The 18,527-nt window shown below is 39.5% G+C and overlaps 1 protein-coding gene across 6 annotated transcripts in view; it reads left to right on the top strand.

Moving 5' to 3' along the window:
* Cracdl (CRACD like) overlaps positions 1–18,527 on the top strand; it is a 128,455-nt gene that overhangs the window by 77,753 nt on the left and 32,175 nt on the right. For all 6 annotated transcript variants that reach the window (XM_087203445.1, XM_021258059.2, XM_087203447.1 and 3 more), the window contains 2 exons: positions 1,229–1,308; positions 14,421–14,589. In XM_087203445.1, the coding sequence (XP_087059571.1) occupies positions 1,257–1,308; positions 14,421–14,589 (221 nt within the window). In that variant the 5' untranslated portion in view covers positions 1,229–1,256. The remainder of the gene's footprint in view (positions 1–1,228; positions 1,309–14,420; positions 14,590–18,527) is intronic.

The following is an 18,527-nucleotide window of genomic DNA, read 5'->3' as shown; positions in this document are numbered from 1 at the left end:
ATTGATTCAAAACAATTACCTTTCATGGTCTTTGAGTCTGGAGAAGAGCCAGATGTTGCACAGTGCCAGATGCAGTGAGTAAGGTGGGTGAGGACACGTGTAAGGTTTTAGCCTTTCTGTTGGATGGCAGTCAGTAGTAGCATTCACTATATTTTTTTGTCACATTTCATAAAGACACTCATGAAAGGGAACTTCTAGAACTGCTTCAGAAAGTGGCAAGATTGATGGGATAAGTGTGTTTGAAACAAGGGGGTGGATTTTGAGGGTGATTAATGGCAAGGTGGCTTTTGCTATAATCATTTAAAAAATTTAAACATTCATCCTATATTTTGATCACATTTTATAGGTAGTGCACTATTTGAGGTCAGCTATGGGAGACAAGGACACGGAATGCTCAATATTCTGTGGCAGAAATACAGACTAGTAAACATGTATTTGATTTCCATGAAGAGTCAGAAATTTTTATTTAGAAAGAAGCCAAATCCATCTGGGTGAACTGATAATAGTGTCTGGGATCTTTTGCTTGGAAACAGCCTAGTGAGTGGGGTGTGTTGAAGTAAAGCTGAAGTAAGAGGAGCCATATGCTGGTTCCTTATATGTTCTGTGTTCTTTTATATCTGCTTGCAATTTTTCAAGAAGTTCAATGTAAAAAACAGCTCAATGTAAAATATAACATGATATTGAAGTATTATGTAGCCATTAAAATAACACCTACCAAGAATTTTAATAAGGTGGTATAAATTTAAAAATCAGGAACTTAAACTTCCTAATGTGTGTCCATGTACACAAAATACTTGCATAGAAAAAATATTGGAAGGAGATTAAAATATTAATGTGGTTATCCTTGGTTGGTGAGATTATGGGTGATTTTTATTCTCTCTGTTTTCTAAACCCCTACAATAAACAAGAAAAATAGCATAACATAATTTCTCATCATTTGAGAAGAACCCTTTGGAAGAAAGAACCTAATCTGCATTGTGTAAATGAGTGAAACATTTGTTTTGCCCCTGTTTTCCATTCCATTGCCTCAGTTGGTGATTAGTAAAATGCTCCTAGGATTACTGATCTTGTGGCTGTGGCTATGTTTGGTTCCTGTCTGCCCTGCACTCTGCCCCAGACTCTGTCTCTGCAGGGATGTATGTGGGCAGAGCAGTCACTGCCACCATTACATTTATCAATAGCTTCTGTTCAGCGTGGCCCCTTAACATGAATTTCCTTCTTATTTTAGTGAGCTGGACGTGATTTCCACAAGGGTGATGGACATTAAGCTTCGAGAGGCTGCAGAAGGCCTTGGGGAGGACAACACAGGTGAGGCCCTGTTTTCCCCTGCACTGGGAAGAGCCTTTGGTTGTGAGGCAGGGGGAGAGGCTGACAGAGATGGCTTTGGGAGAGGGAGCATCCAGTCCCCAGCGTGGTCAGACACACCAGGCCCCCACGCTGTGATGGTGCACATACACATACACATTATTCAAGCCACTCAGGGGCAGGGTTCCTTTTGTTCTGTGCAAATATGGGGGATTCAAATACCATTTTCCTCATCTGGGAGGATGAGGAAACATTCCATGTTTGACTTAGAAGCAAAGGAAAAAGGGCTAAGTGGATTCATTTATCATCCAAGGTTATCCAAAGGTGTCAGTCGAAAAAAACACAGGAAAGCCTGATCAGCCAGAAAAATAATTACATCAAGAGAGAATCTTTGACCCCTCTCTCTGATGACTTTTATTCCCCTCCAGGAGGCCTTTATTATAGCCACTCCTGAGTAGATTCCAGGGCCATGAATCATCATCTCAGAACACCATCCAACAGTTATCCAGTTATGTGATTGGTTCACTCTTTTCCACATATCCCATTTATGTCTTCATAGAGTTGTGAAATTGACATTCAGGAACATTGATCTCCCCACAATGTACCTTTTCTCTAGATTAGGCATTTATCCTCCCCTTATTTTGTCAACAAAAGCCTCCAGCTCTTGTTTAAAGTCAAAATCCCAATAGTGATTTTCTGTGATTTAGTTCAGGAAGAATAACTTCCAGTGATATTAAATTCTAGCCCCTAGCCACTAGCTTCAGATACTAATTTCAGCAAAGACTTTATTTTATATATTATAAATATATTTTCTTGTTACTCTATATTAGAATCACTTTTTCTCTGTCACATTTCAATAGGTACCAAATAAACCCAAATATAAAGTAAGGTATTATTAAGATTAATACTGAGGAAAAAAATGGAGTTTCAAATGTCCATGATGGGATCTTGAATTATTACTCATTTTAAATAAGAAAATAGTTTGAATAAGTATTTCATTATCCTGAAACAACCTTAATAAATGCTAATGTAGGAAACTTATAGAGCTCCCCATGAAAAATCAGTTTGAAACAGAAAGAAAGAAACTAAATGTCCCCCCCCTCCAAATAATAGTGATCCGAATGTTTTTAGATAAGCTCTCTCCCACTCAAAATTAAGAATTATCTAGATAAGAGATTCTTTACAACTATTTTTAAAAATAAGAAATAATGAGGCCAGAATGAGAGAAAAATGGTACCCCAGAAAGATGAGTAAGCACAAGATCTTTTACCAATCTTAGAAATTTAAAATTTCAGTTTCATGTCTTCATAGGGTGGAAGGAGAGAGAGGGAGTCAGAAAACAAAGTACAGGATGTGTAGCAAGTGGACTGCTGAATAAAAAGCAGTAACCCAGGTGCTCAAGGAGCTAGAGAATCTCAGTGGGTGTGAATCAGGGATCAGCCAACCCTCTGTGGATTTGTAGCTTATGTGTGTATCACTTGGGTAATTAGAGTACTTCAACCCTTAGTTAATAGAGCACTGACACTGGGTGTAACCCCAGCAATAATCTTCTCTAGAGGAAGATGCCTTCCATCTGTCTATTACTGTAGAACATAACATTTTCAGTTCTATGACAAGCGTCCACTCAGTGATAACCAAGTGTATAAGATAGCAGGGCACCACGGACAGGAACCAACATGCTGTGAGTTGAATTTTGTCACCCTAGAAGTCCTATGTTGAAGTCCCTGGCATCTCAGAATGTGCTCTTATTTGGTAATTAGTTAAGAAGATACCATACAGGAATAGGGTGGGCTCCTAACCCAGTGTGAATGCTATCCTTATACAGAGGGGAAATGTCAACACAGACATGCATGAAGGGGGAACAGCCTGTGAACCCAGAGGAGAAGATGGGGTTGGTGCATCCACAAGCTCAGGGATGCCAGAGATTGCTGGCAAACTGCCAGAAGTTGGGGAGACAAAATGGGACAGATTTCTGTGTCATGGCCCCAAAAGGAGCCAGCCATGCCAACACCACCTTAGCTTTAGCCTTTTAGACTCTGGAGCTATGAGACAATTCATGTCTTTTTTTTTTTCTGTACCAGGGATCGAACTCAGGACTTTGCACCTGCAAGGCAGGTGGCAGCACCACTGAGCTAAATCTCCGGCCCAATTCATATCTTTTGAAGTCACTCAGTTTGTGGTCCTGGCAGAGCAACCCTAGTGAACTAACGTATAATAGAAACAAACACTGAAGGCATAAATAGCAGAATGATCACATATATGTTATAAAACAAGTATGTATAATTTTGGAGATAATAAAAGTGATGAAAATATTTGGAAGTGGCAAGAAACCATAAAAAGCAATATGGCAACCAACCATGGCAATAAGGCAAGCAAAAAAAAAAAGAGCATAAATATGGAAGGAAGAAGTAAAACTTCTCTATTGGCAGATGATATGATTAGCAAAAATATACAGACAAGAATAAAACTCAAATTTAGCAGGGTTGCAAAATATAAAGTCATTAAAATCAGTTGTATTTCTATACATTACCAATGAATAATTAAACATTTGAAATCTTTTAAAAGGACCAAAAATTTGAAATACTTAGGTATATATCTAACAAAATATATGCAACAGTATTGAAAAATACAAAAAATTGCTTTAAAATTTAACAGAGACCTAACTATAGGAAGAGAGAGATACCATGTTTATGGTTCAGAAGACTTGGTGTTGCTAAGATGTTGCTTCTCCACAAATCGAGCAGCAGATGATGTGTTCAGTATATATAGGTATGCTGCATTGTTTAAAAGACAGATATGAAACTCTGGAATGCAGTTAGCTTGATATTTGGAGCAGAAATATTGACCATTAATCCTTTTCTATTTTCATGAATATTCATAAACTTTTTTATGTAGGAAAGACCCAAATCTAGAGGAACAAAATGAAAATAGTGTATGGAAGGATTTGCTTTGAAATAGCCTGCAAGGAATGGCAAAGGAATTGGTAAATACAAAGCAGTCAACATCCCAGCAGAATTTTTTGCAGATATTGGCAAGCTGATTCTAAAATTAATGTGAAAAAACAAAAAACTACAAGAAGGGAAACAGTTTTGAAAAAGGACAAAATTGGAGGACTCATAGTACCTGATTTCAAGACTTATTATGAAGCTACTATAATTGAGAAGGTCAGATATTGGGAAAAGGATAGATATGTAGAGATAAGTAGAACAGAATGGAGTCCAAAAATAGACCCACATAAATATGATCAGTTGATTTTTGACAAAGTTATAAAAACTATTCAATGGAAAAGGGATAACCTTTCATCAAATAGTACTACAATAATTGAATATGCATATGTAAAACCAATGGACATTTATCTATGTCTCACAGGTTATATAAAAATTAACCAAAATATATCATATATTTGTTTACATAAATGTAAAACTCTAAAGCCTTTAAAAGAAAGCATAATAGAATACTTATGGGGCCAGGGATTTAGCTCAGTGGTTCCACCGCCTGCCTCGAAAGCACAAGGTCTGGAGTTCAATCCCCAGTACCAAAAAACTAAACAACAAAAAGAGAGAGAGAGTACTTATGACCTAGGTTTAGGTAATAGTTCTTAGATTCGGTATCTCAATCCATAAAAGAAAAAAATGATAAATTGGATTTCATCAACATTTAAGAGTTTTCTCTGTGAAAGCCACTGTTAAGAAAATAAAAATACAAGTTAAAGTGTAAGAAGATATTTGTCAATCACACTTGATGAAGAACTTCTATACATCATATACTTAAAACTATCAGAATTCAAAAAGAAAAATCTAGTTACAAAATAGGCAGAAAATTTTAAAAGATGCCTAGATAGCAAATAAGCATATGAAGAAATGCTGAACATGAGTTGCTGGTAGGAATACAGAATGGCACATCCACTTTGGACAAATTTCAGACATGTACAGCCTATGACTCAGCAGTACCACTCTGAGGTATTTACCTAAGAACAATGAAGACTGATGTTTACATAAAAACTTACAGCAACTTTATTCATAATTGCTGAAAACTGAGAAGCCAAGTGTGCTTCTGTTGGCTGAGTCCATATATCTGTACCATGAAATGCTACTCAGCAATAAAAAGGGATAAATTATTGGCAGACATAATGACGTGAATGAGCCTGCATGTGAAAGAAGCCAGAGGCCAGAAGGCTACGGACTGTCCTACTTGATGCATGTGACACTCTGGAAGGCAAAGCTAGGAACAGGGAAGTTATTAGTGGACACCAGGGATTAAAGGTAAGGGAAAGATTTGACTCTGGAAGGACAGCTCTGGAAAACTTTGGCAACTGATATTTTACAACTTGATTGTGAGGATAATTCTGGGACTCCATGTATACTGGAGAGAGGGGTGAGGAGCACATGTGCGGGGAGCAAACCAAGGGCCTTGTGCACACTAAGCATACACGCTACCACTGAGCGACACTGAGCCTGAAAGTGATTTTTTTAATGTAAAAAGAATTTTCTGGAATTGATTAACAAAAAAAACCCAATGCACAGATTTAAGAAACCCAGTGATACTGTGATAAAAAACAGCATGGTACTGGCAAAGAAACAGACTGGAGGACCAGTGGAACAGATTAGAAGATGCAGAAACAACGCCAGACACACTCAGCCACCTCATCTTCGACAAAGGAGCCAAACACCCTCACTGGAGGAAAGATAGCCTCTTTAATAAATGGTGCTGGAAAAATTGGGCTTCAACTTGCCAAAGATTAAAACTAGACCTATATCTCTCACCATGCACTAAACTAAAATTGAAATGGCTTAAAGATCTAAATATTAAAACAGAAAGGCTGAACCAGCTGGAACAGGGTTAGGTAGAACTCTTGAAGACATTGGTGCAGGAAAAGATTTTATGAACAAAACCTCAGTTGCCCATGAACTAGCACAATCAACAAGTGGGATCTCTTCTTGCTAAAAAGCTTCTGCACAGCAAGAGAAACCACCAACAGAGTGAAGAGACAACCCACAATGTGGGAAAAAATTTTCATCTGCTGTTCCTCAGACAAAGGTCTACTATCTAGAATCTATGAAGAACTTAAAAAAAATCAGACCTCCCAAATTTAAAGACCCAAAAATGGGCCTCTGAAATGAACAGATATTTCTCAAAGAAGTAGAAATAGCAAATAAACATATGAAAAAATGTTCAGCATCACTGGTCATTCGAGAGATGCAAATGAAAATAACACTGAGATTCTACCTCACCCCAAGAAGAATGGCTGCTATCATGAAATCAGCCAATAACAAATGCTGGCGGGGCTGTGGGAAAAGGGGAACACTGCTGGTGCGAGTGTAGACTCATGCAACCACTGTGGAAATCAGTATGGAGATACCTCAAAGAACTAGGATCGAACCCAACTATATAAAACAAATACTAACGGACATGAAAAGCCATATATCCACTAATACAATTGTAGTGGGGGACCTCAACACCCCACTGTCACAAATAGATAGATCAACTAGACAAAAAATAAGTAATGAAATACTAGAACTCAATCGAACTCTTGAACAAATGAACTGAACAGATGTTTACAGAGTCTTCCACCCCACAAAATCAGAATACACATTCTTCTCAGCTGCACATGGGTCATTCTCCAAAATAGACCACATACTCACACATAGAACATGTTTAAGTAAGTGCAAAGGAATTGAAGTTATCCCCTGTATATTATCAGACCATAGTGCGATGAAATTGGAGATCCATAGCAAAAAAAACTCAAAAAATTTCATAAACACATGGAAATTAAACAACACACTTCTGAATAACCAATGGGTCACAGAGAAAATTAAAGAAGATATCAGACAGTTCCTTCAATTAAATGACAACGACAATACAACATATCGGAATCTATGGGACACAATGAAAGCAGTCTTATGAGGGAAATTCATAGCAGTGAACACTCATACTAGGAAAACAGAACGAGCCCAATTAAACAACCTGATGCTGAACCTCAAGCTTCTAGAAAAAGAAGAGCAGGACAACTCCAAAGCTCATAAAAGGGAGGAAATTATAAAGATCAGAGGAGAAATCAATACAATGGAGACTAAGAGAATGATACAAAAAAATCAATGAAGCCAAGAGTTGGTTCTTCGAAAGAATCAACAAAATTGACAGACCTTTAGCCAACCTTATCAGAAAAAAGAAAGAAAAGGCCCAAATCCATGCAATTAGGAATAAAAAGGGTGAAATGACAACAGACCCAGCAGAAATCCAGAGGATCATCAATACCTACTTCCAGAACCTATATGCCAATAAGATGGACAACACAGAAGAAATGGACAGATTCCTCGATACATATGAATTACCAAAGTTGAACAAAGAAGACCTAAAAATTCTGAACAACACAATATCAACCAATGAAATTGAAAACATAATTAAAATCTTATCAACTAAGAAAAGCCCGGGCCCTGATGGCTTCACTGCTGAATTCTACAAGACATTTAGAGAGGAACTGCTGGCACTACTGTTCAAACTCTTCAGTGAAATTGAAAGAGAAGCAATACTCCCAAATTCATTCCTGGAAGCAAGCATCACCTTGATCCCCAAAGCAGAGAAAGACCCAACTGAAAAAGAGAACTATAGACCAATCTCACTAATGAACATAGATGCAAAAATCCTTAATAAGATACTGGCAAACAGAATGCAGAAGATCATCAAGAAGATCATACACCCTGATCAAGTGGGATTCATCCCAGGGATGCAGGGATGGTTCAATATATGCAAATCAATCAATGTAATACACTATATCAATAGAGCCAAGGACAAAAACCATATGATTATCTCCATAGATGCAGAAAAAGCATTTGACAAAATCCAACATGCATTTATGATAAAAACCCTACAAAAAATTGGAATAGATGGTCTCTACCTCAAACTCATAGAAGCCATCTATGAAAAACCAACAGCCAGTATCATACTAAATGGTCAAAAACTGAAATCCTTCACACTAAAATCAGGAACAAGACAAGGATGTCCACTATCACCACTCTTGTTCAATATAGTTCTGGAAACATTAGCCACGGCAATTAGACAAGAGAAAGAAATAAAAGGAATAAAGATAGGTAATGAAGAAGTCAGATTGTCATTCTTTGCAGATGACATGATACTCTATATAGAAGACCCCAAGAACTCCACCAAAAGTCTTCTAGACTTAATAACCAAATTCAGTCAAGTAGCTGGTTACAAGGTCAACACAAAAAAATCAATAGCTTTCCTCTACACCAATGACAGACTCACTGAGAGAGAAATAGGGCAAATAATTCCTTTCACAATAGCATCCAAAAAACTGAAATACCTAGGAATCATCCTAATGAAAGAAATCAAAGACCTCTTCTCTGAAAACTATGGCACTCTGAAAAGAGAGATTGAAGATGATATCAGAAAATGGACAGACATCCCCTGCTCCTGGGTAGGAAGGATTAATATAGTGAAAATGGCCATACTTCCAAAACTGCTATATAGATTTAATGCAATACCAATTGAGATCCCAGCAGCATACTTCATAGACCTCAAGAAAACAATCCAAAAATTCATTTGGAACAGGAAGAGACCCAGAATAGCAAAAGCAATTCTAGGGAACAGAGACATGGCAGGGGGTATCACAATCCCCAACCTGCAACTCTACTACAAAGCTACTGTGATAAAAACAGCATGGTACTGGCAAAGAAACAGACTTGAGGACCAGTGGAACAGATTAGAAGATGCAGAAACAACGCCAGACACACTCAGCCATCTCATCTTCGACAAAGGAGCCAAACACCCTCCCTGGAGGAAAGATAGCCTCTTTAATAAATGGTGCTGGAAAAATTGGACTTCAACTTGCCAAAGATTAAAACTAGACCTGTATCTCTCACCATGCACTAAACTAAAATCAAAATGGATTAAAGATCTAAATATTAAAATAGAAACTCTGAACCAGTTGGAACAGAGGTTAGGTAGAACCCTTGAAGACATCAGTGTAGGAAAAGATTTTATGAACAAAACCTCAGTTGCCCGTGAACTAGCACAAACAATCAACAAGTGGGATCTCTTCTTATTAAAAGGCTTCTGCACAGCAAGAGAAACCACCAGCAGTGTGAAGGGACAACCCACAATGTGGGAAAAAATCTTCACCTGCTTTTCCTCAGACAAAGGTCTACTATCTCAAATCTATAAAGAACTTCAAAAGATCAGACCTCCCAAATTTAAAGACCCAATCCAAAAATGGGCATCTGAAATGAGCAGACATTTCTCAGACAAAGAAGTAGAAATAGCAAATAAATACATGAAAAAATGTTCAACATCACTGGCCATTCGAGAGATGCAAATGAAAACAGCGCTGAGATTCCACTTCACTCCAGAAAGAATGGCTGCTATCATGAAATCAAGCAATAACAAATGCTGGCGGGGCTGTGGGGAAAGAAGAACCCTGCTCCACTGCTGGTGGGAGTGTAGACTGGTGCAAGCACTGTGGAAATCAGTATGGAGATACCTCAAAGAACTAGGACTGGAAGTCCCATTTGACCCCTCTATTCCACTGCTGGGGATCTTCCCCAAAGAATTAAAAGAATCATACCACAGTGATATATGTGCACCCATGTTCATAGCAGCACAGTTTGTGATAGCTAAAACTTGGAAACAGCCCAAATGCCCATCAACTGGAGACGGGATAAAGAAAATGTGGCTTTTTAATAAATGGAGTACTACTCAGCCATAAAAAATGAGCAATTAGAGACATTTATAGCTAATTGGATGCACATTGAGGCGATACTCTTAAGTGAAATAAATAGGACACATATGTTTAAATACTGAATAGTTTCTCTAATGTGAAAAACTGAAAGTGTAAATAAGGGCTAAAAGGTATAATAGATAATGTGAAATAGGAAGAAAAGGGGCAAAGGGAAAGGGGAAGTGGGAGGGGTAGGAGAAAGGAAAGAAGGGAATGGAATTAATATGAGAAAAGGAAAAAAATGGAAACAAAGTCTTTGTAAATAGGGAGGGATGGAGGAGTTGAAGGGAGGGCAGGGGAAGGGGGAAAAATAAGAACCAAGAGAGATTATGTAAAGGTGCAAATTTCCAATGATGAATGTCATTATATTGTATACCTAAAATGTACAAATAAAATAAGTTAAAAAAAGAAAAAAAACCCAGTGATGAGCTGGGCATGGTGGCACAAGCCTGTAATCCCAGCACTTGGGAGGCTGAGGTAGGAGGATTGCCTCAAGTTCTAGCCCAGCCTGGGCTACATAGTGAGACCCTGCCCCCCACCAAAAGAAACCCAGTGAATCCCAAAAAGGGTAAATAAAAGGAGGCAATCCATACAGTGTGGAACTGAAAAAAACCAAAGCCCAAATTAAAAATCTTAAAATGAGTCTGAGAAAAAGAAATGAATTACTTTAGAATGAGCAGAAAGTTAGTTGGTGACTGATTTTTTAATAGTTCAGTACAACCACAAAGCAGTAAAATAATAGCTTCAGTGTATCCTTAGAAAAAAGAACTGCCAACCTACAATGCTGTACCTAGGAAAGATGTTTTTCAGGAATGAGAAAAAAAAAGTATTTTCAGACAAAGAAAACCTAAGTTTGACACCTTTAAGCCCTCAAAAGAAAAGATTCTAAAGGAATCAGCCATCAGGCCTAAGGTGTGAAACACAAGAAGAATGAAGAGCAAGGGACATGGCAAAACAGTGGCCACATCTCAGGGACATGGAACGGCATCTTGGATATTTTTAACAATCAGAATGAAAATAATAGTACATAAAAATGGGATCAAAGCGTTCAGAGGTCCCCATATTGACTCATAATAGAATGCATAGCACGATCGGTTTGCTGTGCAAACCACTGACGGAACAAAAACAAAGTCAGACTTACAGGCTTTTAATGGAAAGTAGGATGATAGAAAAGAATAAATAAAAAAGTCAGTTAACCCAAAAGAAGACAAGAAAAAAGGTTTAGAAAACACATCTCGGATGGTAGACTTTTTATTAGTGAATATATCAGTAATTACAGTGAGTTTGCTTGAATTTATTATATTAGCTGTTCCACTTAAGAATTAAAGACTATCAGATTCTATTTCTAAAACTCTAAATATATGGACTTAAATATAAAGATTCAGAAAAGTGAGGATAATAAAAGGATGCAAAAATGTACTTTTTTTTTTTTGGTGGTACTGGGGATCGAAGTCAGGTCCTTGCACTTGCACAGCAGGCAGCAAAACCACTGAGCTAAATCCCCGGCCCAGAAATGTACTTTTTGAATATTGGGCAAAAGGAGATAGCAAAACCATTCATAGTAATCAAAATAAAATTTAAGGGCCAGGGATTTAGCTCAGTGGTTTTGCCACCTGCCTTGCAAGCACAAGGTCCTGAGTTCGATCCCCAGTACCAAAAAAAAAAAAACCAAACAAACAAAAATAAAATAAAATTTAAGGCAAAACCATAATTAAAATAAAGAGGTCCATTTTCCAAAAGAATCAAGAGGCAAAAAAAATTTTTTTTGCATTTCTTATAAAGTAGAAATTGACAACTAAAAGATAAATAAGAAAATCTACAAAGTGAGTTAGTTTCTCTCTCTCTCTATCTCTGAAATTGATAGAACAAATGTATAAATAAAGTATTTGGCAACACAATTAAAAAGAAAAAGACTTTGTTCTAATTGACATATATAGAACATGAAAAAAATACATTATTTTTAAGCACCAGAGGAACATTTACAAAAAGTGTCTATACAGCTGGGAATAATGGTGCACACCTGTAATCCCAGCTCTCAGGAGGCTGAGGCAGGAAGATCGCCATAGGTTTGAAGCCAGCCTGGGCTACATAGTGAGTTCAATTCCAGTTTGGACTGTACAGCAAGATCCCCCCAAATTATCAATGTAATCATTTGATAATAAAGCAAGTCTACTCACGTTTGAGTGGATCAAATCATTTAGAGGCTATCTTATCACAATACAATTAAGCTAGAAATAATTAACAGAAAAATAATTAAGAAAATCTGCAGTGGTTGGAAATGAAGACATACTTTTCTAAATAACATATTGGTCTAAGAAAGCATCATCATGGAAATTAGAAAATATTTTCCACCAAACAATGATGAAAATATATAATATATAATATAATATATAATATATAATATAATATATATTTTATATATTATATATAATATATGCATCCATCTAAAACAAATTTAGAGGAAATGTATTGCCTGTAAATGTATAAATACAAAGAAAGCCTAAAAATTAGTAAGCTAAGTGTTCAAGTTTTTTAAAAATAGCAAATTGAACCTGAAAAAAGTGCAAGAAAGAAAAGAGTAAAGATGAGAACAGAAATCACTGTGAAATAAAATAAATATTCCATAGAATTAACAAAGCCAGATTTTTTTATAGCCATATAAAATTGGCAAACCTCTGATGAGTTTGATCAAGGGAAAAAGAGGCACAAAGAAGAAACCTGAGTCCCCACCTCTGACCGGCAGGTTAGGGAGGTGTGCGGTTTGTTCAGACCTCCAGGGGGCGTCCTGACCACATGCAGAAACTCAGGAGTCTTTCATACTCAACTGCTCGTGGACACCCAGTCATTAGCAGCATAAACATTTTACGATTGTAAGGAGATTCCCACTGGACATTCAGAAGAACACACTTCCTTTTGGGGAGAAGCTCGCTCCGCCCCTGCTGGAGTGATCCTAAGTAATTCCATACCTGAAGGCAGGATGGCGTCAGCTTCCCAAGGAGAATTAATGTAAGCAAATTTAAAGGACCTCACGGTACAAGGCTATTCACTTCGAAAGCATCTTTAGCTAATTACTTTAGCAGATTTCTTGGTGCATTAGCAGCATCCCAGTCACCTCTGATGTTGCATCCTTTTGGCTCACACACCCCAGAAGAGGAGGAACGGACCGCACTGCTGATGTGGAGCCTGGGGTCTTGGCTGTGATAGCATCTGTGAATGAGAATGAGGAGAACATCAGAGAAGTGATCACAAAATCGCTCTTTCCAAAGCGTTGCACCTTCTGACAGTCCAGGAAGGGTGGCAGAGCATTAGTTCATCGTGGTGCTGGACACTCCAGTCAGTCACTCCTTGCCTGTGAGGCTGGCCTCCTCTGATTGTCCTTTGTGCTTTGTCCTCACTAGATAAAGATTTGAAATTTGTTTTTAAAGTAACTTGGATAAAGGAAATGTGGAGTGTATACACAGTGGAATATTATTTGGCCACCAAAAAGGGATGGTATCATATTTTTTGCAGCAAAATGAATGGGACAAGAGGATATACACTAAGTGACAGAAGTCAGATGCAGAAAGACAAATAATTCATGTAACCTGAAAAGGATTGATCAGAATGTGTAATTGTGATTACTAGAGAGTCAAAAGGGTGCCAGGGAGGGAGGTTAGACAGCAGGTACCCAGACATAGGTAGAAGTAGTAAGTTCTAATGGTTCACAGTGCAGTGGGGGGACTTTAGTTCCCAGTAACCTAGTGTACATTTTATGACTAATTAGAGGAGAGGAACTTGAAGGCTCCCAACACAAGGTAATGATCCTGAGATGGAAATGTTAACTGCCCTAATTTGGTCAGGATATATTGTATACATACATTGAATTATTGCATTGTACTTAATAAATATGTGCAATTATGGTATCAATCAAAAAATTTTTTAAAGTTTAAGGTGATTGGAAATGTTAACTACCTTGATCTGATCATTATACTCTATACACGTGTGTCAAATTGTCACACCATACCCTCTAAATGTGCATAATTAAAGTAATGCTTAATTTTTCTAAACAAGAAAATACATAAAGGGTTATCACACAGCCCTTCCCTCATCAGGACTTTCCCCTATGCCTGCATACCTTTCAGAGATCACGACTTGATCTCCTGTGAGGGAAAAGGTGCCTGGGTTTTGAGTCTGTGCCTGTGGCCCCAGGATGCTCTTGGAGCATTTACTTAAATACCCTAAAGAAACTGGGTCTCAATTCATTTCCAGGTGCGCAGGTCTAGCGTTCTGGGAACTTCAGAGTGGTCACAGGGTCAGAGAAGCCAGTGACTAACCTGAGGATGGAAGTCAGGCACATCTCACATCTGCACACAAACTCTGCTGTTTTTAAAAATCTGTACAGGAAAGAAAAAATCCAAATTCAGAACTTTTAAGAAGTTATTTGGGAAGAAGAAGAGGAAGGAATCACCTTCGTCCACAGGAAACAGCGCCTGGAAACAAAACCCAGCCAAGAGCGAGGTCATTGCCATCGAGTCCGGGCCGGTGGGCTATGACTCCGAGGATGAGCTTGAGTAAGTCGATTTTGCATCCATCAGGCTTATGCGCTAACACCAGAAGGGGGTGGGGGATGAGTGGACACAGGAAAACCTAAGACACTATTCGATGTCTGGGTAAGGGGGTCCTGGAGCCCCCTTCCCCGCTGGGTAATCCCGTTAGTGGTCCTTCCATACAAGGTATGTTTCCTGTCTTTTCACACACAAAAATGGAGAAAGCTGAGGAAGGGACCTGCAGTTAGGAAGCTGCTGTGTGCCAAGTGCTGTACATATTAAAAGTCCAAGCTGGGCATGGCGGTGCATACCTGTAATCCAAGCACGCTGGGAGGCTGAGGCAGGAGGATCACAAATTCAGGCCCAACCTAGGCAGTGTATTGACTTAATGAACCCTCAACTCAAAATAATTTTTTTTTGTTGTTTTGTTTTGGTACTGGGGATTGAACTCGGGTCCTTGCACTTGCGCAGCAGGCAATGAAACCACTGAGCTAAACCCCCGGCCCTCAAAATAATTTTTTTAAAACGGACTGAGGAGGTAGCTCAGTGTAAAGGCCCCATGTTCAGTCTCCAGTACAGAAAAATGAAGTCCACTGTAACTCCAGGAAGAGGTACTATGTATCATCATATAAATAAGCAAAGCAAGCCACAGAGAAACTGGAACCTGTCCAACATCCTACAGCTGAAAGCAGCAGGGTCAAGACTTAGGCCTTAGTTTAGTTTAACTTGAAACTATTTTGAGGACCTGGAATATTGTACTAGAAAATACATTTCTCTAAACTGAACTCCCAGTAATCTAAGAAGAACATTTTCACTAGACAGAGGTACAGAGAGAAAAAGGCTTCCTGTGGGTCAGCCTTATAAAAATTACCCAAGAACAGACCCAATGGGAATGAAAATTGGAAAGGTCCAATGAAGAGATCCATATTTTTGCAACAGTGTATCATCACAATACAGTTACCATGCATGCCAGTAGTATGGTCACAGTGATTTCTGTGGCCAAACAGAAGAGAATCAGGTTTATTGCTTTGCCAGCTTTTATGTTTCCTTTTAAACACTGGCCCTCGAATTTGAGGACAAAACTCTTGAGAGAGTGTGGAACCTGTTGGGATTGGGGAACAGAGCAGCAGAGATGGGCTCCGGGCTCCAGCATCTCTGTGAGCGAGTCCTTCCATCCTGGTCCGCCCCACCCGCCTCCCCACCTGTTTTTACACTAACCACTTGGTGGCACCAGATGACTGGACAGGGATGATTAGATTTTCATTCTTTCATTTTTTTCCTGCTGCCAGCAGGGAGCAGGACTCTCTGTGCACCTTATGAGGTGTGGAGGGGATGCACTGTACACGTTTCTTAGGTGACAAGCTCCAAACCCTGAGGAAGCCAGACCTGGTCTTGACCCCGGGACCCCTTATTAGGCCTGCAAGGGCCCAGCAGAGCTCTCTCCCAAGCCCAGTGCCCCACCTCCTCAGGGCACACAGTCCTGTTGTTTTGGAGAGGCCTGGCGGGACCCCTCCAGCCACAGACAGGTCACAGCCAGAGGGGAAATGGCCCATCCACTTGTCCTCTCCTCTTTGAACAGGACCCCAGGGAAAGTGGTGGTGGGGCCCATCTGATCTGTCTGTTCCCAGCAACGAGCAGGAAGCTGGTCTTCAGTGACCAGAAACAGTTTCCCAGGACTGATATTCCTGGAAAGGAAGATCAGGCATCAGGTAGGATGAGGTCCAGAAAGTAACAGTGACGTTTCTGAGAGCAGCACTGAGGAGGAGACCAACTCCCAACAGTATTCTGTGCAAGTTGTCTGCAGCAGCTTCTCTTCCATGGCCAAGGGCAGAACAGAACCATGTGGGAAGAAGGGTTTGTGCTGGCAAATCACCAGACCCCTGTGCCCGCCCATGTGGTGACATTTGTGCCGTTGCCTGCACCACCACCACCTCCTCCTCCTCCTCCTCCTCCTCCTCCCCCCTTCTCCTCTGTCTTCCTCTCCTCCACCCTCTCCCTCTAATCTTTCTCCTTCTTACATTCTTTATGGTTTTTTGAGACAGGGTCTCACTATGTAGCTCAGTCTGGCCTTGAACTCACAACAATCTTTTTGCCGGGTCTCCTGAGCACTGGCATTACAGGTGTGCGCCACTACACCCAATTTAAGAGCTGATCTATGCAAAGGCCCAGGATAATCCCTCAGTATATCTTCATTTGTTTTTGTCATTATTTTTCCTGATACTGGGAATCAAACCCAAGGCCTTGCCCATGCTAGACAAGTGCCGTGCCTTGAGCCCCAGCCCCAGGCCCTGATGATGTTGCTTAAGTCTCTTCATCTATAACAATTTCTGCCCCCCTCCTTTTGCTTCCTGTCATTGATCTGGCAGAGGATTAGGCCCTTTGTCTCACAGAATGTCCACATTCTGGATTTGCTGTCTCTTGAAACAATGGAGCTTGTGGTGGTGTTCTCTCAACACCACATAAACTCATCCAGAGGTTTGATTAGATTCAGGCTGGAGATGGTGCTGCGCACTTCCTGTCACGGATGCGTCAAAGGTGCATACGTGCTGGTTGTCTCACTCGTGATGTTCAGACTGAGCCCTCCGGTGCTGGGGCTCTGTGTGACCCTGCGAACCTTCTTCACCTAACTCTCAACACCTGCTCATTCTCCACTTCTTTCATTGCAAAAGAGCGGTACTTCTATTCCTATCACTCATTTCATGTTTGCTAGCTGGATCTCTTCTGTGAAGAGCTTTCCTTCCTCAGCCCCTTGAAAAACAGTCTGCCCAGGAAAAGCAGGACGATACTTGGCTCTCCTTTCCCGTTCTCAGGGGACTGACTGCTGCCCGAGCAACTCCCAACCGTGACCAGTGACTTTGGGTTTTTCTCTTCTCTCTCGAGTATCACTGTGAATGCATTGGTTTTTATATATTTGAATTGCTTTCATCTGTAACCATTTTCTCCCTAATACTAGAAGAATTGAGACAGAGTCTTACTGAGTTACCCAGGCAGGACTCAAACTTGTGATCTTCCTACCTCAGCCACCCTGGGTGTTAAGAGATATGAGCCAGTGTGCCCGGCTTTTATTCATTTTTAGTGCTCAAATTGTCCCTGCCTTGGGCTGTCATGAGTCACTTCCAGTTAGTTTCTGGATTCTTGTGGCATAAGCACATTTGTCTTTGAAAGCTCCCTGCTTTCTTGCACAATGTGAAATCCCAGATTGTGTTGCACATTTCCTGGCCCAGATCTGGAATCAATGCCCCTTTCCCCCCTTTTTATAGCCCCTGGTTTGTTCCATATCATGTGAAGTGGTTTTCACTGACCCATCTGCCTGCCAGGGGTTATAATTGCTAAATCTCTGTCCCTGCTTCTAGACATTCCCTGTGGATGTAGCTTGGAAATGTTTATTATTTTTAAGAGAATAATAAGTCATTAATTCTCTAGTATTTCCATTTCAAGCTTCATAAGACAAAATTTTTACTTCTTTGATTCTATTCTCTATTTCTTTTTTACTGGAAACCTTAGATTCTAAAGATATTAACTAAATTACCTATTTTCTTCATCCTGTGGCATAGTAATTTTCTCGCCGTCTTTCTCACATAAAGGTCTCATGCTATAAATATTGTTGTGCATTATTTTTTAAATCAGGATGACTGCTAATGAAACTATAGGGTGAAATCTGATTTTGTTTTTATTGTCCTTAGAATTTATCCTCTCCTGGGTGGGAAAAAAAAGTCATTTGGGTGTAGAGTTAAAGTCACTTCAATCGATTCCTTTCTCTCTGTAGTTATGTTAACAATCTGACAGAAAACTAGTCTTTTCTGTTTCTGTCTGTTTTCCAGTTTTAAAGATTGTTTTATTTCCCTTTTTGCTTGATCTTGTCTTTCGTTTACATAAAATGTTTACATAGCTTCCAAGACAAGATTGTAAATGCAAGTACCTTTGTACCCTGTTTCCCAACTAGTTCTTTGCTTTTCTCTGAA

This window comes from Heterocephalus glaber, unplaced genomic scaffold (genome assembly GCF_053883595.1).
Source record: "Heterocephalus glaber isolate CG9 unplaced genomic scaffold, H.glaber_assembly_v1.0 deba00000470, whole genome shotgun sequence".
Classification (NCBI taxonomy): Eukaryota; Metazoa; Chordata; class Mammalia; order Rodentia; family Bathyergidae; genus Heterocephalus; species Heterocephalus glaber.
The sequence above is the reverse complement of the archived record's forward strand: the minus strand, read 5'-3'. Positions and strand labels throughout refer to the sequence as shown.